The sequence below is a fragment of the Hyperolius riggenbachi genome, chromosome 2 (genome assembly GCF_040937935.1).
Source record: "Hyperolius riggenbachi isolate aHypRig1 chromosome 2, aHypRig1.pri, whole genome shotgun sequence".
NCBI lineage: Eukaryota > Metazoa > Chordata > Amphibia > Anura > Hyperoliidae > Hyperolius > Hyperolius riggenbachi.
The window spans coordinates 226,460,162-226,483,637 of record NC_090647.1 but is presented as its reverse complement, the minus strand read 5'-3'; the positions used below and the strand labels follow the sequence as shown (position 1 = coordinate 226,483,637).

Sequence of the window (23,476 nt, the reverse complement as noted above, 5' to 3'; positions counted from 1 at the left end):
AGCACTAGATGACTCAGATGCCTGTGACTGATAAAACAGACTGTGATGGCTATTGATTCTGATCGATTTGAACTTTTAAACTTTGCAGTTACTATACGGAAGAGATGCTAATTACTTTACCTCTTCACCTCAGAGCAACATACCTTTATTCATCAAGCCAACCACTTGAAGTACATATGTGGGTGATCAGCACCTGTTGATCTGTGTTATATACAGATTAAATAATTTTATACTAAGCTTAGGTGATTCTTAAAGGACAACTGACCTGACCAGGATATGGAGGCTTTCATATTTATTTACTTTTTAACCATTGCGCATCCAGACCTTGTTTCCCCCTTATGGACCAGAACAGTTTTGTCATTTTAGCTATGTCCCTATTTAATCAGCTTTATCCCTGCTGATGGCGCCTAAATGATCTATATTTCATTTTTTCAAGACAAACTAGACTTTCATTAGGTTGTATTTTGTCCCAAAAAGAATTTAGTTTTCTACGCATTTTAACTGGAAAAAAAAATATTTTTAATGGTAAAAATTAGGAATAAAAGGCACTAATAAGGGGGTTAATTAATAATATTATTATGTAGAAAGTGTGTCCTAAAATTGGGCGTGGTCTAAAAATTGGGGTGGTTAAAAAGTATATTTTTTTTGTAATTGGTTATACTGCATGACCATTATTACAATTTACCCAATTACATTTCCCCATTTGACCCGTGGCCCCACCTCCCTTAAAGAGGAACTGTCGCGAAAATCTTAAAATTTAAAACACATACAAATAAGAAGTACATTTCTCCCTGAGCAAAATGCGCCATAAATTACTTTTCTCCTATGTTGCTGTCACTTAAAGTAAGTAGTACAAATCTGACATTACTGACAGATTTTGGACTAGTCCATCTCTTCATGGGGGATTCTGATTGGCTGGCGGGGGGAGGGAGGAAGATAGGGAGCAGGGGGATGCAAATAAAAAAAATGCTATTTTTATTAAAAAACAAATGAAATAAGTATTTATATTAAAACAAAAATAAACAATGTGTGGGCGATTAGACCCCATCAACAGAGAGCTCTGTTGGTGGGGGGAAAAGGGGGGAGGGCAAATCACTTGTGTGCTGTGTTGTGCAGCGCTGCAGCTTGGCCTTAAAGCTGCAGTGGCCAATTAGTGAAAACACAGGCTGGTCTTTAGGGGGGTTTAACACTGCGGTCCTCAAGTGGTTAAAATGATATTGTAACATGCTGTTACAGTGGCTTGCAAAGGTATTCGGCCCCCTTAAAGTTTTCCACATTGTGTCACATTACTGCCACAAACATGAATCAATTTTATTGGAATTCCACATGAAAGACCAACACAAAGTGGTGTACATGTGAGAAGTGGAATGAAAATCATACATGATTCCAAACATTTTTTTTACAAATAAATAACTGCAAAGTGGGGTGTGCGTAATTATTATGCCCCCTTTGGTCTGAGTGCAGTCAGTTGCTCATAGACATTGCCTGATGGGTGCTAATGACTAAATAGAGTGCACCTGTGTGCAATCTAATGTCAGTACAAATACAGCTGCTCTGCGATGGCCTCAGAGGTTGGGAGCAACAACACCATGAAATCCAAAGAACACACAAGACAGGTCAGGGATAAAGTTATTGAGAAATTTAAAGCAGGCTTAGGCTACAAAAAGATTTCCAAAGCCTTGAACATCCCACGGAGCACTGTTCAAGCGATCATTCAGAAATGGAAGGAGTATGGAACAACTGTAAACCTACCAAGACAAGGCCGTCCACCTAAACTCACAGGCCGAACAAGGAGAGCGCTGATTAGATATGCAGTCAAGAGGCCCATGGTGACTCTGGACGAGCTACAGAGATCTACAGCTCAGCTTTCTGCAGTGCACAACTATTAGTTGTGCACTGCAGAAAGTTGGCCTTTATGGAAGAGTGGCAAGAAGAAAGCCATTGTTAACAGAAAAGCATAAGAAGTCCCGTTTTCATTTTGCCACAAGCCTTGTGGGGGACACAGCAAACATGTGGAAGAAGGTACTTTGGTCAGATGAGACCAAAATGGAACTTTTTGGCCAAAATGCAAAACGCTATGTGTGGCGGAAAACTAACACTGCACATCTTTCTGAACACACATCCCCACTGTCAAATATGGTGGTGGCATCATTTTGCTCTGGGGGTGCTTCTCTTCAGCAGGGACAGGGAAGTTGGTCAGAGTTGATGGGAAGATGGATGGAGCCAAATACAGGGCAATCTTGGAAGAAAACCTCTTGAGTCTGCAAAAGACTTGAGACTGGGGTGGAGGTTCAACTTCCAGCAGGACAATGACCCTAAACATAATGCCAGGGCAACAATGGAATGGTTTAAAACAAAACATATCCATGTGTTAGAATGGCCGAGTCAAAGTCCAGATCTAAATCCAATCGAGAATCTGTGGCAAGATATGAAAACTGCTGTTCACAAACGCTGTCCATCTAATCTGACTGAGCTGGAGCTGTTTTGCAAAGAATGGGCAAGGATTTCAGTCTCTAGATGTACAAAGCTGGTAGAGACATACCCTAAAAGACTGGCAGCTGTAATTGTAGCAGAAAGGTGGTTCTACAAAGTATTGACTCAGGGGGCTGAATAATTATGCACACCCCACTTTGCAGTTATTTATTTTTAAAAAAATGTTTAGAATCCTGTATGATTTTCGTTCCACTTCTCACATGTACACCACTTTGTATTAGTCTTTCACGTGGAATTCCAATAAAATTGATTCATGTTTGTTGCAGTAATATGACAAAATGTGGAAAACTTCAAGGGGGCCGAATACTTTTGCAAGCCACTGTAAATAATCTATAAACAGTTTTTTTCAAGACAAACTAGGCTTTCATTGGGGGGTATTTTGTACTAAGAAAATAGTTGTTTTCTATTCATTTTAATGGGAAAAAGAGGAAAAAAATTAAAAATGCATGATTTCTCAGTTTTTATCGGTTCCAGCTTAAAAATAAAAAGTGCTACTGTCATAGAAACCATGCCACTTGTATTATGTCCCCTAGAATAGATAGCCAGATGTGTCACCAGTATCAGCCCCCCCAGGATAGTCAGATATGTCCCCAATATAAGCCCCACCAGTATAGTCAGATGTGTTCCCTGCATTTGCCACCCCCAGCATAGATCGTCAGATGCGCCCCAAAGAATAGTGCCCCTAATTATAGCCAGATGTGCCCCTGGGATCAGCATTCCCCCATTTTAGCCAGATATGCCCCCAGGATTAGCACCGGCCCCCCATCATAGCCAAATGTGCCCCCGGTATTAGATTATTCCCCCCCCCCCAGGGTATCCAGATGTGCCTTACTATTAGACACTCCCCCCCCCCAGTTAGCTAGATGTCCCCCAGTGATCTTAACATCCCCCCTTTTACAAACTCCCTCCCCTTCCCCAGGATCGATAGTCAGATGCCCCCCCCCCCCCAATCAGGCAGCCCCCTCTGTGCATAAATAGTTTAAAAAATCCTCCAGCAAGCAGCCTCACTCACCTTACCTCATTCCTGCGACGATCCTGAAGCCCGAGCCTCCGATCCCTGCTCTGCAATCAGCCCCGCTATGCCGAATATCTGGTCTCGGCTTGATGACGTCATCAAGCTGGGACCGGATATTCGGCATAGCGGGGCTGACTGCAGAGCGGGGACGGAGGCTCGGGCTTCAGGATAGTCGCAGGAACGAGGTAAGGTGAGTGAGGATGCTTGCTGGAGGATTTTTTTTTATGATTTCTGCACAGAGGGGGACAGATGAAGGATCGCTGCAGTTGACTACTGCAGCGATAGTTCATGGGAGGGGGGTGGACTAATTGGCTATAAGGGAACATGTTCCCTTTCACCAAATAGTAATGCAGCTGACAGTGCCGGGGGGTGCGCTCTGAAGCGCACCCGATCCTGCACAGCAGGGCTGCAAACAAGTCAGTATATCTACGTCATTGTGGCTTGGAGGGTGCCACAGCTGACGTAGATATACTGTAGCAGTGGAGGAAGTGGTTAAGATTTTCACGACAGTTCCTTTTTAAAACTATTTCCCTGGTAGTCTAGTTTAACATCCTGTGTTACACAGACATACCTATGATTACTCTGGTGTCTACTCAGGTCACTACTCAGTGCCTCTGCTGGCTTTACAGTTAAATGGCCATGTCAGCTGTGAGATGGGAGTGATTACTACACCAGAGAGCTTTCAGGCAAGATTAAAGAGAACCGAGGTGGCATTTTCAAATTTTAATAGGACAGAGAGGTATGTCCTGTGCACAATGACATGCCTCTGGGTCATTGTGCTGTAGCTGCCAGTCCCCCCCCCACGGGCTCTGCTGTCCCCCCAGCAAAATACCACCGGGGGGGGGGGGCAAAGGAGGGTTCTGGGGGCTGCAGCACAAGGACACTGAGGTCGGGCCGAGGTCGGCAGCAGATCAGATTGGCAAGGTACAGAATCGAGAGGCAGAAAGAGTAATCAAAGGTTCAGGCAAAGAGTTATACACATAAATATACAATATGTTTTTCCTAGTCTAAGTGTGAATCCCCAGGGTCCTGCCGGATCAAACACACACGGATCTGACTAAGGTCTGAGAGCTTTCTCTGCAAAGTTTCAGCAACAGCAGAACATGAGCCACTGACAGCTCAGGCCTTAAATACAAGCAGGACATTCACAAGTTCCACCCAGCGGACTCCAGCCAATCGGCGGCGAGAGCCAGCCCACTGCTGTCAGCTGACCGGCAGGTCAGCTGACCCGCCTCCTCAAAGCATAAAGGTCATGTCTCCTGGTGCGCGCGTGTGCTGCTCTGATGCACCCTGGAGAGACCTGTTCTACCGGAAGGAAATGGCTGAGATGATGCGGCGAGATCCGCGGTGACGTCAGACGCGGGAGCGGCGGCCGCACCGCTCCCCGCTGCAGAGGTAACCACATCAATCCTGACAACTGTTTTCTATATAGCTAAGTGTAAACGGGGTGGAACCGACTGTACTATTTTTTATCTGTTTTTGATGAAAGTTTGACCTGCCCAGTAACTCCCCTCTTCCTGCATGAGTAATTAGCTGCACTGAGCAGGAAGCATTGCAACTCTTCACAAATCACCTGTAGTTATTATGACAACTCATTTTAGTTAATAATCCCCTGGCAAAGATGAAGCTGTCTCTGCAGATACAACAAAAGTAAGAAATCGGAAATAATCTCTGGAGTATTCCTTGTAATGTATAGATATGTATGTAGTAGATTTTCATCTTTTTTTAATCAGTTAAATTGGAATTTTTATTTTTTCAACATAGCAAACGGAAAGAAATGTCACCCCAAGCCCCATGCAAGTAGCGAGTAATAAAATGGCTCAATGTCTGCTAATACATGTCTTATCTGCTAAGCATGAAGATTTTATTACTTTTTTCCAAGTGCCCTAATCAGTTTTTATTGCCACTGTGTCTACAATGGGGAATCATTCACTGGGCAGGGAGAAAGTGTTGGAAGTCAGATCAGAGATAGAACTCCTGTAACTGGTAGATAACAGTAAGAGATCAAACTGTTTGCTAGATGCACTGGTTGCATATTATCAGTAACAAGACATGTTACAAATTATAGTTCAGATATACTGGTTAGCAGTTAACTAGTTGTTTTAATGGAGATAGTCAAGATCTGTTAAACGGGCCTTTTTCATGGGGTTAAAGAAACAAATGATATATAATCACTTAAAATGAAGTCATACATGACACCTGAGCTGCAAAGAATTAGAGGCTGATTGCCGTAAAAATTACTTTAATTCACTTAATTTTACACGCTTCTCCTTTAATCTGACAAACCTGATTCACAAATGCTTGACAGAGAAAGGACTTAGCTGTCAATTGCCTCTATAATACAATAAGGAAGAGTCACTTTGATTCATACCTTGCAGAGTGAAATCACCATCATGGGAATTAGACTGCAAATTCCAACACCTTCCTAGACTTCTAGCTTGCTATATATAGTTAACCTATGAATAGCCTTCAGTTGTTGGAGGTAGCCACATCATCCATATGAATATGAGGAGAACAAATAATGTTCTATAGTTAAATTACATTTGCCCATGGCTTAGCTCACCAATGGGGATACATATATTTTTAGTGCAGTTTCATTTGGGCACCTGATGTCACTGATAGTGTGGGCAGCATGGTGACATAGTGGTTAGCGCTCTTGCCTTGCAGCGTTGGGTCCCTGATTTCGAATCCCAGCCAAGTCAATATATGCAAGGAGTTTGTATGTTTTCTCTGTGTCTGTGTGGGTTTCCTCCGGGCCCTCCGGTTTCCTCCCACATCACAAAAACATACAGATAAGTTAATTGGCTTCCCTCTAAAAATTGGCCCTAGACTATGATACATACATTACACAATACAGACATATGGCTATGGTAGGGATTAGAATGTGAGCTCCTCCGAGGGACAGTTACTAACACGACTATATATACTCTGTAAAGCGCTGTGGAAGATGTCGGCGCTATATAAATTCTAAATAATAATAATAGTTACAATAATAATCATCACAAGACTGAGAAAAAAATCTATATCCAAGGTAAACAACACAAAGGCAGTATAACATAAACCAAAGACAAAAACCAGATGCCAATGTATTTATAATGAAAAGCATACACCTCTCATGTCCATAGGTAATCACATTTTATTGAAGTAAATGCTGACAACCAATAAAAAACAGTTAAACCAGATACAAATCTGTTTTTTTAAAATCTGTTTTTTATTGCTTTTTATTGGTTGTCAGCATTTAACATTTGATTACTTATGTCTTTACTGATAGTTACAATGTCAGTTATAGTTGTGTTTTTCTACTATTAGCTTTGCAATAGTTTTTTTAATCTGATTTTTCAGTGGTCCTCCCCCATCAATTGGCTATCCCCATCTCCTTCCTGATACCTAACCCTGAGACCTAACCCTAATCCACACCCCATGTAAATCCCCATCCTGATGCCAAATCCTAAATCCTCATAAATTAATCACTTTCTGGGAACCTAACTAAACTCTTACCCCATTAGTAAGGACCTTCCTGACACCTAAAACTAACTTCCTAACCCTACCATGAAATGTAACCTCCCTATAGTTTATACCCTAACACCATGCCTACTGAAATAATGCCTGCCCTCTGAATCCTAACCACTACTCTTCTGTTGTCTTAGTTCCCAGTTGTATAATTTGGATGCTAGTTATGATAGCCAAGCACAGGCTCAACATGTGGTGCTAATAGTGTGATGGGTGCTGCTCCCCTGCTGTTAGTACCATTGATATTGCTGTGCACTGCCTGCGCATGGCACATTTACCTGCCTTTTGTGTATCAGGCCCTTGTTGAGATATTGTACCCCTCAATTATTTGAAGTATATGTGCAAAGTACAGTAGCAACATAGGAGGATGTACATTCTAAAACAGTACTTATGGAATCATAAAACAACTTTTAATCAGTTAATGAAAGCATTACATATATAACAAGTTTTTTGGGACAGGAAAAATTAAAAAAGCATATGCATCCTGGTGTTATAACGTGTGTCAAGCATTGCCGACATACGTTCAACAGCTAAGGGCAGACCACTCACAAAAAAGGGTATTTCTCTCCATGAACGTGCGATTAAGGCACAGTAAATCCCGTCTTGGACAATATAAGTAAATCCAACCACATTAGACAGCCAACAAGATCAGTTCTGGAAGTCAGTACCATACAATCAAACTGAAAGGAATACATATGGATGAGCCGATAATGAGTGGCCAGAAACCACCCTGCTGTAGATTCAAATACTTGTACAATATAGTGAGCTTCATATAAAAAGTCCTTAAAAGTCTCTGGTTAATATACAGAGCTTTTTTCTTTGTAGATCCACCACAGATTTTTTAGATATAACAAAACATATAAATAAAACAGGACATAGTGCCACCTGTTTGTAATTTAAATTTCAGGGGCTTCCACCGAGTGTGCACCCACAAATGGGTTAAGTAAGGGACCACTGTAAGTGATCATCATGCTAGAGCATGGTGAAGGCTGGTGATCCCTCACTTAACCCACGAGTGGTTGTCATGTCATGTATGACATGTCCAATGAACGGATACAGTGTGAACAAGGTTTCCATGCACATTGACATCACATCCGTTGTACCGTTCATAGTAGGAATCCATGCCGATGTGAACATAGAGTGATTGAGGTTGCTGATGCACTAAGAATTGTTAGTGTGACTAGTCTTGCAAATGTATAAGATTACTTACACTGGGCTGTCTTCAGCTACCTCAATTCATTAGTCTTTTTTTTATCCAGTTTCATTCCTTGTGTACAGCTTTGTTTAAGTATATCTGAAAATATTGATACTGCAATGAAGGCAAAGGGTATATGAAAATTGTACTTCGTGCCATCCTTTGTTGATGGCTACTAGCATGTTTTTAGGCTTGTACTGAACTCATCAAGCATCTCTTTCTTTCAGTATTACAACGTGTGCTATGTCTATGAATAAGTATGTGGAAGAAAACGTATCACAGAAATCTTACACTACTATCAAATATTTCATGAAGATGCTGAGCAGTGTCAGTGAAACCTTGATCTTTATCTTCATGGGTGTGTCCACTGTTGGAAAAGACCATGAATGGAACTGGGCCTTTGTCTGCTTCACATTGTTCTTCTGCTTGCTATGGCGTGCAATGGGTATGTTGACTTGGCATTATAATATACTACAAACACAATGCAGCGCAGTGCATGTTATGCTATTGATCTAAAGCCAGCCTTTTCATTATTACGAGCCTCAGATAGATCTCTCTTATCGAATCAGTTTAGAGAGGGGTCTATTGCTGCCACACATCTGCACACAGATTTCAAGTAGATTTTTAGCATGAAATCTATTGGAAATCTATGGAGCCATCTCTGCCTACCAGGTCCCCCAGGGCTCCCCCATCTATGGCTCACCTGTCAGCTGGCTTGCCTCCTCCTGTGTCCTGCATCTTTCTCAATTGCCGGGAGCACCTGTACCCTATGACCCTGCCCCATCTACTGATGTCATGTACATGCGGCAGGATCACAGGTTATGGTGCCCCCAGCGGCAATTAAGAAATACGGGACACAGGAAGAGGCACAACGGCAAACTGGTGAGCCTGCAACACTCTGCACAGCCATGAGGGTACACATTTTACATAGGGGGAGACTGGCCAGGGGTGTTGCAGGCCAGGGGTGACTCTGTTGGGTCCATTGTTCCTCATGAAATTGAATGTTGCTACTGCCACGCTCTCTGCTGAGTTCCCTTTCAGTATATATGAACACCAGCTAAGACACACAGCAAAGAAAAAAATGTGCTAATTTTAAAAATGCTTTGGGAAACTTTTGCAGTGTAAAAAGTTTACCTAGACAGATTTATTTTTTGTTGAATGTGGAGAGTGGTCTGAAAGTCAGCATTTCTACTTTGCTTTAAAAGATTCCTTACAGCTTTAAATGTACTATCCCAGAAAAAAAAATTGTAGCAGAACATCACTGAAATTGTTAAACACAGCAATTAGTCCTGCTATGCATAGGCTATTCAGTTTCAAATTTTCATCCAGACTGGAAATAATAATCTTTGCTTTTATTCCAATGTTGATACATTTGTGTGCAACAAGTAAAAAGCACTGTCTGAGAAGCTGTCTCTGCTTCAGGCACACACACAGTTCAGAACAGCTTATTAGAAGATTTTAATATATATTAAAAATCAGCTGGAATAAAATGCAATGGCGCCTTTCAGGGCAAGATAAACTACACTTTGGAAACTTGTAATTTGTAGACAGACAATATTACTTGTGCACAAAAGCAAATATGATAACTGTCTGAGTAATAAAAAGTAGGAAAAACCTTTTTATTGAATGTTATGTCAGAGTTTCAGACCACTTTAAGTATATCCAGGTCAATCTGGTAGGGACTAGTGTTTTTCAGTTTTAGAAACAAAATGCATGGTCAGTTTTTCAAATGCCGGTGAATCAGGCCAAGGCCTGATTATATGAAGAACATGCAGGTCACATAGGCCTAGAATCAGGCCTGAATGAAAAACAGGATTATTGAATCACTGTACTAGATATTAAATATACTTAGTTGCTTATTAAAATATTTTATATGTTGGAGAGTTTATTTATAAAGTCATATGTTTGCATTGTAACTTTTATCATAGCTCGTAATAGTTTCTATGGAATCCAAATTTTGAAGTGCACTTTAACCTATTTTGGTTCCTGGACGTAGTTTCTACGTCCAGGAACCATGCGCGCTACCGCGGCCGATCGTGCGCGTGCACGCGCACTCCCGGCCGCGGATTCGGTAGCCAAGGAATCAATTAATCGGGCTATGGAGCCCGATCACTGATTCCTCTCCCCCGCTGAAAAAGCGACAGCTTCTCTCGGAAGCTGTGCTTTTTCTGGCCGTCTCCTTCCCGATGCGTCACTCTAAGCGCGTGCTACGCTTAGAGTGACGCCATGTAAAAAAAAACTTATGGCCGCCATCTTGTGGCCAAAAAGTAATACTACACCTGAAAAAAAAAAAAGAAAGAATTAACACACATTTACATTATAAATCTATTGTTTACCTCCCACCCTCCCAAAAGTACCCAAATAAAATGTTTAGTATAAAAAAAACAAAACATGTAAATAAAAAAAAAAAAACATGTAAATATTTACCTAAGGGTCTAAACTTTTTAAATATCAATGTAAAGATGAAATATTTCTATATTTTTTTTATTTTAAACTTGTAAATAGTGATAGATGCAAAATGGAAAAAATGCACCTTTATTTTCAAATAAAATATTGTCGCCATACATTGTGATAGGGACATAATTTTAACGGTGTAATAACCGGGACATATGGACAAATACAATACGCGAGTTTTAATTATGGAGGCATGTATTATTTTAAAACTATAATGGCTGAAAACTGAGAAATAATGAATTTTTCCATTTTTTTCTTATTCTTCCTGTTAAAATGCATTTACAGTAAAGTGGCTCTTAGCAAAATGTACCCCCCAAAGAAAGCCTAATTGGTGGTGGAAAAAACAAGATATAGATCAGTGCATTGTGATAAGTAGTGATAAAGTTATAGGCTAATGAATGGGAGGTGAACATTTCTCACGTGAAAACGACGGAACCTGAATGGGTTAAACACATATATACCGTATTTTTCGGACTATAAGACGCTCCTGACCATAAGAAGCACCTAGGTTTAAAGGACAAAATCTAGGGAAAAAATATATATACTAAACTTGGTGCATCCATGGTGAAGAAGCATCTTTTGGATTATGCTCCCTTTGTACCTCATGCCCCCTTGTACCCCTTCTGTCTCCCTGTGTCCTCCTCTGTCCCCCTTGTGGCCTCCTGTGTCCTCCTTGTGTCTTCCTTTATGCCCCTTTGTGACCCCCTGAATCCTCCTTTGCATGGGCACAGTACAGGGAGTCCCTGACATTGTGGCGGCTTGGAGGTTCGTTTTGGCAGGCATTCACAAGTCAGGAACTCCCTGCATTTGGACTATAAGACGCAGTAACTTCTCCCCCCCCCCCCCCCCTCCACACACACACGCACACACACACTTTTGGGGGAGAAAAAGTGAGTCTTATAGTCCAAAAAAATACAGTAAATGCCGTAAAACGCCATTGCTGATATGCTGAGTGCACAATAACTGCACAGAGTCTGTGCCATTAAAGGGACACTTGAGTCAAACAAAAAAAATGAGTTTTACTCACCTGGGGCTTCCAATAGCCCCCTGCAGCTGTCCGGTGCCCTCGCCGTCTCCCTCCGATCCTCCTGGCCCCGCCGGCAGCCACTTCCTGTTTCGGTGAAAGGAGCTGACAGGCTGGGGACGCGAGTGATTCTTCGCGTTCCTGGCCACAATAGCGCCATCTATGCTGCTATAGCATATATCATATACCATTTAGCAGCATAAAGGGTGCTAATGTGTCTGGGAACGCGAAGAATCACTCGCGTCCCCAGCCTGTCAGCTCCTGTCACCGAAACAGGAAGTGGCTGCCGGCGGGGCCAGGAGGATCAGAAGGAGACGGCGAGGGTACCGGACAGCTGCAGGGGGCTATTGGAAGCCCTAGGTGAGTAAAACTCATTTTTTTTGTTTGACTTAAGTGTCCCTTTAAGTCTCAAAATGCTGTCTCTGACAAAACAATGTATACTGGTGATGTCTTTCAGTGCTTTTCAAAGTCTTATGAGATTTTTGTTTTTAGGTGTGTTTGTTCTGACTCAGATCATCAACCGATTCCGTACAATAACATTAACTATGAAGGACCAGTTCATCATTGCCTATGGAGGACTCCGAGGGGCAATATGTTTTTCACTGGTGTTTCTTCTGCCTAACTCACCTGCATTCCCAAGGAAGAACCTTTTCATTACGGCAGCAATTGTGGTCATCTTTTTCACAGTATTTCTGCAGGTGAGATTGGAATGTTTTAGTTAAAGAAACAAAAATAAGGGCTTTAAAGGACACATCCGAGCTGCGCGAAAATAAAAAAATCCACTTACCTGGGGCTTCCTTCCAGTCCCTGCCAGCCGTTCTGTGCCTCACTGCAGCTCCACTCACCACTGGTGGTCCGGGGTCCCCTCCGGTGCAGGATGTCCATTGCACCTGTGCAAGCGGCTCTCACAGTCATGCTGATATTATCCGGACTGTACTGCGCAGGCGCAGTAGTTCTGCACCTGCGCTGTACAGTCCGGATGAAGTTAGCGCAACCCGGGAGCTGACCCGGAAGCCGAACTGGCGAGGTCGGCTTCTCCACAGGAAGGGAACTGGAGCCACCGGAGCTGTGGCGAGGGCACAGGTTGGATGCAGGGGGCTGGAAGAAGCCCCAGGGAAGGGGATTTTTTATTTTTAAAGTGCTCAGACCTTCCCTTTAAGGATATAATTGTAAGGATGTTCAACAATACTGGAGGTCTTGCATTTGCAAATTGCAATATTCTTCTTCAGCTGTTGGGCAAATGTAGGTGAATACTAGTATTGTAGCTCTTTGAACATTCATTAAATCAGTTCTGTCCATGAGCCCTATGTCTAAAATCATGAATATCTGATAATTGTTAGACAAGTTTAATATTTGTAACCCCTTTTGGCTGTAAATAGTAACTGAGATATGAATCTGCTGGTTCACACTGCAAGAGTTTTTTTTAAGTGCTAGTGATTTGAAAAGCTCTGGGGGATTTTCATAAAATCACATTGCTCAGGTTGGAACACAAAAATAGCATTACAAGAGCTTTTCAAGTGTGAACCAGCCCTAAGGGCTCAAACCCACTAGATGCCTTTTCTAAGCGCTAGAGATTTGAAAAAGCTCTTGCTAATGCAATGCTGTGGGGGATTTTTATAAAATCGCATTGCACAAGTGGCATCACACCCATAGCATTACATTAGCAAGAGCTTTTTAAATCACAAAGCACTCAGAAAAGCACTCCTAGTGGGTTTCTGGCCTAAGACCTGGTGGATCTCCTGCCTTCTTATCAGTCCCTATATTCTCTATTGCAGTGTTCACCCTATGTCGCGTGTCTCCGCTCAGCCAAGTTAGGGCAAACAATCTAAGTCAGTGGCACACCTTCTAACAACAATAGTGGGTGCTTGGTCATGAGTGTTTGTTAACGTAATTAATATAATAACTTAATGTTTAAAAATATTAAATTATAGATTATTTAGTCAGTGTTTGCCCATTGCAAAATCTTTCATCAAACCGATTTACATTCTGAAATTTATAACTGGTGGTGACATCTTTAGTCATGCCAGGTGATCTGTACGGAATGTTGCTGAGAGTTCTATGCACAGAGGGAATATTGCTTGCTTGGCAGTTGGAAAAAGCTGTTATTTCCCAGGCTGCCAATGGCGTCTCTGATGGTAATAAGAGGGCATATGGCAGTGCTCACACATCTAAGATGTGATGCTGCACAGTTGTGAAGCAATCCGACTGTCCTGGCTCAAGAAGTTGGACGGTTGTTTGAGCCTTTTTTCAGAACTGCAGAAACGCAGGCTAGGTAAGTCCCTTATATAAACTCTTTTAGATACACTAGAAATATGTATTTTATTTTCTTCCCATTTTATATTCCACCTGACCAGCTTTAATTGCATCATCCAGGTTTCATGCTTAGCAATATCGGCTGCATACTTATCGTTGTCATCATCTGGCAGTTGCCCAGCTGAAATTCCCAGCACTTTAAAAGTTAGCCATTAGATTTACATAGATTTTACATATAGGAAGTGAACTTTCAAAGAGCTTGAAGGACACCTTTAATAGTTTACTGAATTGCTTACTGAACAGACTGGCTCACCTAAGCTTATACCAGTAAGCACCACACCGATGCACAAAGCAGCTGACAGGTGGTGAATTCATTGCCTTTATCCTTTGATTTGACAGGGCTGTTAGGTCTGGAACCCACTAGCACCACTTTTCTAAGCGCTAGTGATTTGCATAGTTCTTGTTAATGCAATGCTATGGGTGATTTTATAAAATCACATCACTCAAGTGGGATCTCAACCATAGCATTACATTAGCACGACCTTTTCAAACTACAAGTGCTTAGAAATGGCTTAGTAACATACTGCTAGTGGGTTCCAGTCCTTCCTCATTTTATAACTTTGCTCATTACTGGTATAAAAATAGCTCCCTTCACAATATGCTATTTTTAGTTCTAATGAAAGAAAGACTGAATAAGACATGTGTTTGTTTATCTCTTTTAGGGTATTACTATACGTCCACTTGTGGAATTTTTAAATGTGAAGAAAGCAAATAAAAAGCAGCAGATGATCAGTGATGAAATCCATAGCCGGGTATTTCCATTATTGTTTTTCAATAGCTTTATTTATTGTGAACATTTACTTCTTGAAAGTGGTGCAGATTGTATTTGTAGTGATTTACGATACTGTGGAAATTGAGGTAAGGAGTGGATCTCTCCAGAGGTCTTTGAAAACCAAGCCCTTCTTAGTGAGATCTGGCAGCTGGCACCCTACTTGCCATTTCTGGTGACCTAAAGCCCATCAAAAACCCAGATTTGAACAAGGCAACTTCTGAAAGCAGTTATGCACATAAAAGGCCATTTGATCCGGTTTTCAGAGTGCACACAATGTGCTGAATGAAAGGACACTGTTTTTTTCAGGCAAATCGCGGCACTCTCTTTCCACTGCTTGCGTTGCAATGTGATTCTAGTTGAAACACTATGCCATTCAGCAGCATCTTTGCTGTGACTGTCATTCACATTTCAAATACAAAAGTCATTTTTAGGTTCAGAACAGAACACAATAATTAGTTTAAAAGTCTTTACTGTACCTGTTTTCATATGGACTCGACACACAGTACTGTGCCTGTTCTGATATGGACTGGGCACACAGTACTGTGCCTATTCTGATATGGACTGGACACACACTACTGTGCCTGTTCTGATATGAACTGGACACACAGTACTGTGCCTGTTCTGATATGAACTGGACACACAGTACTGTGCCTGTTCTGATATGGACTGGACACACAGTACTGTGCCTGTTCTGATATGGACTGGACACACAGTACTGTGCCTGTTCTGATATGGACTGGACACACGGTACTGTGCCTGTTCTGATATGGACTGAACACACAGTACTGTGCCTGTTCTGATATGGACTGGACACACAGTACTGTGCATATTCTGATATGGTCTGGGCACACAGTACTGTGCCTGTTCTGATATGGACTGGACACACAGTACTGTGCCTGTTCTGATATGGACTGGGCACACAGTACTGTGCCTATTCTGATATGGACTGGACACACAGTACTGTGCCTGTTCTGATATGAACTGGACACACAGTACTGTGCCTGTTCTGATATGGACTGGACACACAGTACTGTGCCTGTTCTGATATGAACTGGACACACAGTACTGTGCCTGTTCTGATATGGACTGGATACACAGTACTGTGCCTGTTCTGATATGGACTGGACACACGGTACTGTGCCTGTTCTGATATGGACTGGACACACGGTACTGTGCCTGTTCTGATATGGACTGAACACACAGTACTGTGCCTGTTCTGATATGGACTGGACACACAGTACTGTGCCTGTTCTGATATGGACTGGACACACAGTACTGTGCCTGTTCTGAAATGGACTGGACACACGGTACTGTGCCTGTTCTGATATGGACTGGACACACAGTACTGTGCCTGTTCTGATATGGACTGGACACACGGTACTGTGCCTGTTCTGATATGGACTGGACACACAGTACTGTGCCTGTTCTGATATGGACTGGACACACGGTACTGTGCCTATTCTGATATGGACTGGACACACAGTACTGTGCCTGTTCTGATATGGACTGGACACACAGTACTGTGCCTATTCTGATATGGACTGGACACACACTACTGTGCCTGTTCTGATATGGACTGGACACACGGTACTGTGCATATTCTGATATGGTCTGGGCACACAGTACTGTGCCTGTTCTGATATGGACTGAACACACAGTACTGTGCCTGTTCTGATATGGTCTGGGCACACAGTACTGTGCCTGTTCTGATATGGACTGGACACACAGTACTGTGCCTGTTCTGATATGGACTGGGCACACAGTACTGTGCCTATTCTGATATGGACTGGACACACAGTACTGTGCCTGTTCTGATATGGACTGGACACACAGTACTGTGCCTGTTCTGATATGGACTGGACACACGGTACTGTGCCTGTTCTGATATGAACTGGACACACAGTACTGTGCCTGTTCTGATATGGACTGAACACACAGTACTGTGCCTGTTCTGATATGGACTGGACACACAGTACTGTGCCTGTTCTGATATGGTCTGGGCACACAGTACTGTGCCTGTTCTGATATGGACTGGACACACAGTACTGTGCCTGTTCTGATATGGACTGGGCACACAGTACTGTGCCTATTCTGATATGGACTGGACACACAGTACTGTGCCTGTTCTGATATGGACTGGACACACAGTACTGTGCCTGTTCTGATATGGACTGGACACACAGTACTGTGCCTGTTCTGATATGAACTGGACACACAGTACTGTGCCTGTTCTGATATGGACTGGACACACAGTACTGTGCCTGTTCTGATATGAACTGGACACACAGTACTGTGCCTGTTCTGATATGGACTGGACACACGGTACTGTGCCTGTTCTGATATGGACTGAACACACAGTACTGTGCCTGTTCTGATATGGACTGGACACACAGTACTGTGCCTGTTCTGATATGGACTGGACACACAGTACTGTGCCTGTTCTGATATGGACTGGATAAATCAACATTAAAGGTGAATACTATAGGAAATGTATGGATGTTATAAAGTTATTTTGATGACAATAAAGTTTGTGATATTTTTAAAATAAGCCAAGAAAGGTGTCGACAGAGCTGTCCAACTAATGTGCATATTTATTAATCATATATGCTTATTTTATTTACAGTTTTTGGATCATGTAAAAGCAGGCATTGAGGACGTATGTGGCCACTGGGGACACAACTACTGTAAAGACAAGTAGGTTCAGTCTTAAAACGTCATATCACAGTATTTCACTAAGTTTTTATACTTTGGTTCATTGTATGTTGAAATATTTTTCCCAATACTTAAAGGGTCCATATAGTGAAAAACTGCAAAATGTAAGTCATGTGTACTTATAAATGTAAGATGTACATCTGTTCCAAAGTACATGCACTATACACGTTTTACTTCCTATGTAACTGTAATTTACAGTAGGTAATACAGTCTGCCAACTCTGGACCTATTACAGATAAGACTTTGGACTGGTCCATCTCCTCATGGAGGATTCTCAGGATTTCTTTTATTTTCAAAAACACTCCTTTAATGGAAGTGGCAATAAAGGAGTGCACATGAGTAGACAGGGTAACTCATCTTTTCATAGGATTTTTGCAGTGGGTGCTTTTGAAAAATAAAATTTGGGTATCCCCCATGAGGAAATGGATTAATCCAAAACCTCGCAGAAAGGGGTCCAGAGCTGTGAGATTAAAATACGTACTGTGAAGGTGCGTACACATGCACTACGGAAGCCAACGACGAGTCCGTCAGACCCTCCTGCTGGGCGGACTTTCAGCCGACAGTAGTGCGTGTGTATAAGGCTTAAGTGACAGCTACACAGGAAGTAAAACATTTTCAGTGCATTTACTCTGGGAAAAGTGTATCTAAAGTTTGTTTTTTCTCCATAGTGCCATTTTAAGCAGTAAAGTGATTGTAATAATAACATCCTAGTTAGGGTATAGCATATTGTTTATGGTGCTTCCTACATAGCAGGCTCATCTCATATTTATTTCAAATACAGTGTAACTCTTACTCTGTCATTTACATTTTCTTACATTGTATTATTGTACAGTTATTGCAATATATTTATATAGTACCAATACATTGCTGCTTTGCTTTACAAAGAACAACAGTATGGATCATTAAGAAACTCTTATGGCCCATACTCACGGGTTACAATTGTCGCCGCAACACGCGGCGCGCGCGTGTTGCGGCGACAGGTCGCCCGTGAGTATGCGGCGTTGCACGCGCGCGCACCCCGAACTGTCGCCCGTCGCTGATGTCGGCAGGCGATTGAAACTTTCAATCGCCTGGCAACAGTCGCCGCCGCAACTCCGCCGCAACTGTCGCTAGTCCGCGTGAGTACGCGGACTAGCGACAGCAACATAATAACAAATAGACAGCGCTTCCGGCGGGGGGAGGGGCAACAGCGACAGCTTCCGCCGCATCAGTTGCCAGGTCCCTCCGCCGTGTGTATGCGGAAGGACCTGGCGACGAGCTGTCGCTGGCCTGTCGCGCACACGCTCCCGTGTGCAAGCGACAGGCAGTTTAGTTGCCCGTGAGTATGGGCCATTAGAAGGTCTCACCTTCCCCATAAGTGTCAGAAGACAATTTTTGAGGGATGCCAATCAGCCTAATAAAAGCAGGGTCGTAATCTAGGCTGGAAGCCTCCTCCCACCCATGCTAAAATAAACATGCCCCCAAGTGTGGCCTGCTTGTGACCCCTAGGCCCTCCTTAAAGTGGACCTGAACTCTTGCACGGGACAAAAGGAAAATGTAGAGAAATGCAGCCTGTATGTATTTAGAGACTTTAGCCTGTTTAATTCCCCCTCATTTGTGTCTAATCACAGGTTGTAATTTGATCCTCCCCTGTGTCACATGACTGCCTATGGCAGATAAGCAGATAAGCCCATTTGAAAGCACAGACTGTAAACAATATGTCTGCTTTCATGAATCAGGAATTCGAAACTGTGCAGATGTATTGCAGGATTTGTATCAGCTGTAACTAAGAAATGTTTTGTTTTTAAAGGTTATTATGCTGTTGTGTATCTTTTAGAGCAGAGAGGAGTTCAGGTACGCTTTAATGAGAGCAGTGCAGAGTGCATATACGTTGTGGCGACTCTGCTCTCTCCTCACTCTGCAGTGTGTCAGCATGCACCAGCATTCAGCAGTAAGGGCCCAATGTTATGTGATCTGCATCGTGGCCTTGTGGAGGAACGCTAATGCATGTTACTGCACTGCAGAGTGAAGAGGAGGGAACTGAGCCTCGGCAACCTAAGTATATGCACTCTGCTCTGCATAAAGGATGTGTAGGGGAGTGTGATGGCCACCTTAGCCCCTCCCCCTTTCTCTGTGGACGTGGGGGCTATTATCTCTTGTTGTCAACATTGGTTAGCACCAGTGGCGTAGCTAGAGATTATGGGACCCCATAGAAAAACCTCAGATGTAGGCACCCTTGAGCAATGCCACCTGCCCTTACCCTACAGATATGAGTTAATTGGCAATTTAAATTCTTGCAGTGCATAAAGTCCATGGGCACTAAGGGTGATGGAACACAAAAAAGTTAATAGTGAATATATCAAGTATCACTTTGACCCCACTCTGCTCCAGGGCCCCATAGCAGCTGCTATGGCTATTGCTACGCCCCTGGTTAGCACCTTCTTTTTGTCGGCCAACAATTACATTTAGATCAGATTTGCTGTTTCTGCAGTATGATGAGTGATGACTATCTGGACAACAGTCTGTTATTTCTTATTTGCTAGTCATGTAACTAAATCAATAAATATAAGTATTTGGTATGATCTCAAATATTGACTTAAGAGTTTTGTCGCTTATAGGTTTAAACAATTTGATGCAAAGTTTCTGCGCAGACTACTGGTACGAGAACATGAGCCAAAATCAAGCATTGTCTCTTTATACAAAAAGCTGGAAATAAAGCAAGCAATTGAGATGGCAGAATCTGGGCTGAGCAGAGACCCATCTTTATCCTCACTTTGGTGAGTACTGCACGTTGGGAATCAGGAAAATAGCACACTGGGTGCTTCTTGTTTTTCTGTATCCAACGGTCTGTATTGATTCATAAAGCACTTACATCAGTCTACAGGGGATTCCACCAGCTTTTTGATGCTGTGAAGAGTGTTGGAGGCTAATGAGATTGTAACACTCTGTGAAAATTATCCTGAGATTCTTTTTCTATGAGCTCTTGGAAACACACACTGTGCAGTAGATATGTATTTTTCTCTAAACGTTTATTCTGATAGTAAAGAAAAGCGCAATTAGGATTTGTAGCGTCTGAAATAGATACTTCTCTATTTCTTTTTACATTAGCCAATACAGTGGCTTGCAAAAGTATTCGGCCCCCTTGAAGTTTTCCACATTTTGTCACATTACTGCCACAAACGTGAATCAATTTTATTGGAATTCCACGTGAAAGACCAACACAAAGTGGTGTACATGTGAGAAGTGGAACGAAAATCATACATGATTCCAAACATTTTTTTACAAATCAATAACTGCAAAGTGGGGTGTGCGTAATTATTCAGCCCCCTTTGGTCTGAGTGCGGTCAGTTGCCCATAGACATTGCCTGATGAGTGCTAATGACTAAATAGAGTGCACCTGTGTGTAATCTAATGTCAGTACAAATACAGCTGCTCTGTGACGGCCTCAGAGGTTGTCTAAGAGAATATTGGGAGCAACAACACCATAAAGTCCAAAGAACACACCAGACAGGTCAGGGATAAAGTTATTGAGAAATTTAAAGCAGGCTTAGGCTACAAAAAGATTTCCAAAGCCTTGAATATCCCACGGAGCACTGTTCAAGCGATCATTCAGCAATGGAAGGAGTATGGCACAACTGTAAACCTACAAGACAAGGCCGTCCACCTAAACTCACAGGCCGAACAAGAAGAGTGCTGATCAGAAATGCAGTCAAGAGGCCCATGGTGACTCTGGATGAGCTGCAGAGATCTACAGCTCAGGTGGGGGAATCTGTCCATAGGACAACTATTAGTCGTGCACTGCACAAAGTTGGCCTGTATGGAAGAGTGGCAAGAAGAAAGCAATTGTGAACAGAAAAGCATAGGAAATTCTGTTTGCAGTTTGCCACAAGTCATGTGGGGGACACAGCAAACATGTGGAAGAAGGTGCTCTGGTCAGATGAGACCAAAATGGAACTTTTTGGCCAAAATGCAAAACGCTATGTGTGGCGGTAAACTAACACTGCACATCACTCAGAACACACCATCCCCACAGTCAAATATGGTGGTGGCAGCATCATGCTCTGGGGGTGCTTCTCTTCAGCAGGGACAGGGAAGTTGGTCAGAGTTGATGGGAAGATGTATGGAGCCAAATACAGGGCAATCTTGAAAGAAAACCTCTTGGAGTCTGCAAAAGATTTGAGACTGGGGCGGAGGTTCACCTTCCAGCAGGACAACGACCCTAAACATAAAGCCAGGGCAACAATGGAATGGTTTAAAACTAAACATATCCAAGTGTTAGAATGGCCCAATCAAAGTCCAGATCTAAATCCAATCGAGAATCTGTGGCAAGATCTGAAAACTGCTGTTCACAAACGCTGTCCATTTAATCTGACTGAGCTGGAGCTGTTTTGCAAAGAAGAATGGGCAAGGATTTCAGTCTCTAGATGTGCAAAGCTGGTAGAGACATACCCTAAAAGACTGGCAGCTGTAATTGCAGCAAAAGGTGGTTCTACAATTTATTGACTCGGGGCTGAATAATTACGCACACCCCACTTTGCAGTTAATGATTTGTAACAAATGTTTGGAATCATGTATGATTTTCGATCCACTTCTCACGTGTACAACACTTTGTATTGGTCTTTCACGTGGAATTCCAATAAAATTGATTCATGTTTGTGGCAGTAATGTGACAAAATGGGGAAAACTTCAAGGGGGCCGATTACTTTTGCAAGCCACTGTAAATGGTACCATCCTGATTCAAGACTACCTTCTCTAGAATACGTCACTGTTAGGTAAATCGCAAGTCATATCTGACTTGCTGACACACACAATTATGTAAAGCTAGAGATACAGATTGCAGAGTGTGCCCTATTTAAAGAGCTACAAAACAAACAAAAGAGCGCTCTGGGGAACAAAAAGTGCAATCAACCACTGTCCCACCCAGGACTGGTCTCACCTGGAAAATATTGGCTGTCTAGTGTAGTCCAGCCAAATCAAGCGTTGTCCCTTTTAAACAAGAAAAAAATACATATATCCAGGCACATCGCCTCTAGTTAGGACATTTAATAACTTATTAAGGAAAGGGAGGTCCCTTTTAAACAGACCGGTGACCAGGCTCTCCAGGTGGTGTCCGGCGAAGGAATCTCCATGGGAACTGGTCTGCGACAATCCTGGTAAGCAGAGGTGGTGGCGGTATAGACAGCTGAAGGACGGGGGGCAGGACGCTCACTCTTCCCTGCATGTCAGGACAGCGGGAGAGTGTCGTCCGCTCCCGATACACGTGCCGCTCACCTGATGCAGAAACGCAATTGATAAACATGATAAACATGAGAAGGTGTACAACACTCACTGAAACAATGTGCAGCAATTTTAGAACAATGCTCTTCAACTTAAAAGTGCACAGATTTTGGAGATTGAGGCCCTGTTTACAGTGGTCAGTTGCGTGGCAGAATAATTCTGCATGTCAACTCATTGCCCATATAATTCTATGGGGAGACTATGGAGACTGGACATAAAGTTTAATGCAAAGCCTGCATGCAGCAACGCAATCCATTACAACAGAATACTGTGAAAAGCCCCATAGCATTGTATGGGCAGTGAGTTGTCATGCAAAATTATTCTGCAACGCAACTGACCACTGTGAACTAGGCCTCAATCTACAATTCAAAATCTTGTTAAAAGTGACCACACATGATCCAATAAAATGATCCGATTTTAAGGCAATTTGATAAAACAATCGAATTTCCTGAAAAATTGAAAGCTTTTTTTTTTATTCGAACAAGAAATCCGATCAGATTTCCTGTTTTTATTCAATAAAAGTTGATAGGAGGCGTTGGATTTTTCTGGTCAATTTTTATGAAAATGCAATGGTGTGTGGTAGATTGACAATTTATTAATATATACATCCAAGCAATTTCTTCTGAGTCTTCAATCATTCTTTGAGGAGTGTAATGTGAAAATTGCTCTGGTCCTGAAGGGGATAAAACCTGTGGTCCTGAAGTAGTTAAACAAGTGTTTGGATTTATTTAT

At 42.5% G+C, this 23,476-nt stretch overlaps 1 protein-coding gene across 1 annotated transcript in view; it reads left to right on the top strand.

Moving 5' to 3' along the window:
- The window catches only part of LOC137546166 (sodium/hydrogen exchanger 2-like), a 129,952-nt gene that overhangs the window by 98,418 nt on the left and 8,058 nt on the right, over nt 1-23,476 (top strand). The window contains exons 4-8 of the mRNA XM_068268247.1: nt 8,441-8,658; nt 12,184-12,389; nt 14,667-14,756; nt 17,400-17,470; nt 20,086-20,244. Coding sequence (XP_068124348.1) covers nt 8,441-8,658; nt 12,184-12,389; nt 14,667-14,756; nt 17,400-17,470; nt 20,086-20,244 — 744 coding nt within the window. The remainder of the gene's footprint in view (nt 1-8,440; nt 8,659-12,183; nt 12,390-14,666; nt 14,757-17,399; nt 17,471-20,085; nt 20,245-23,476) is intronic.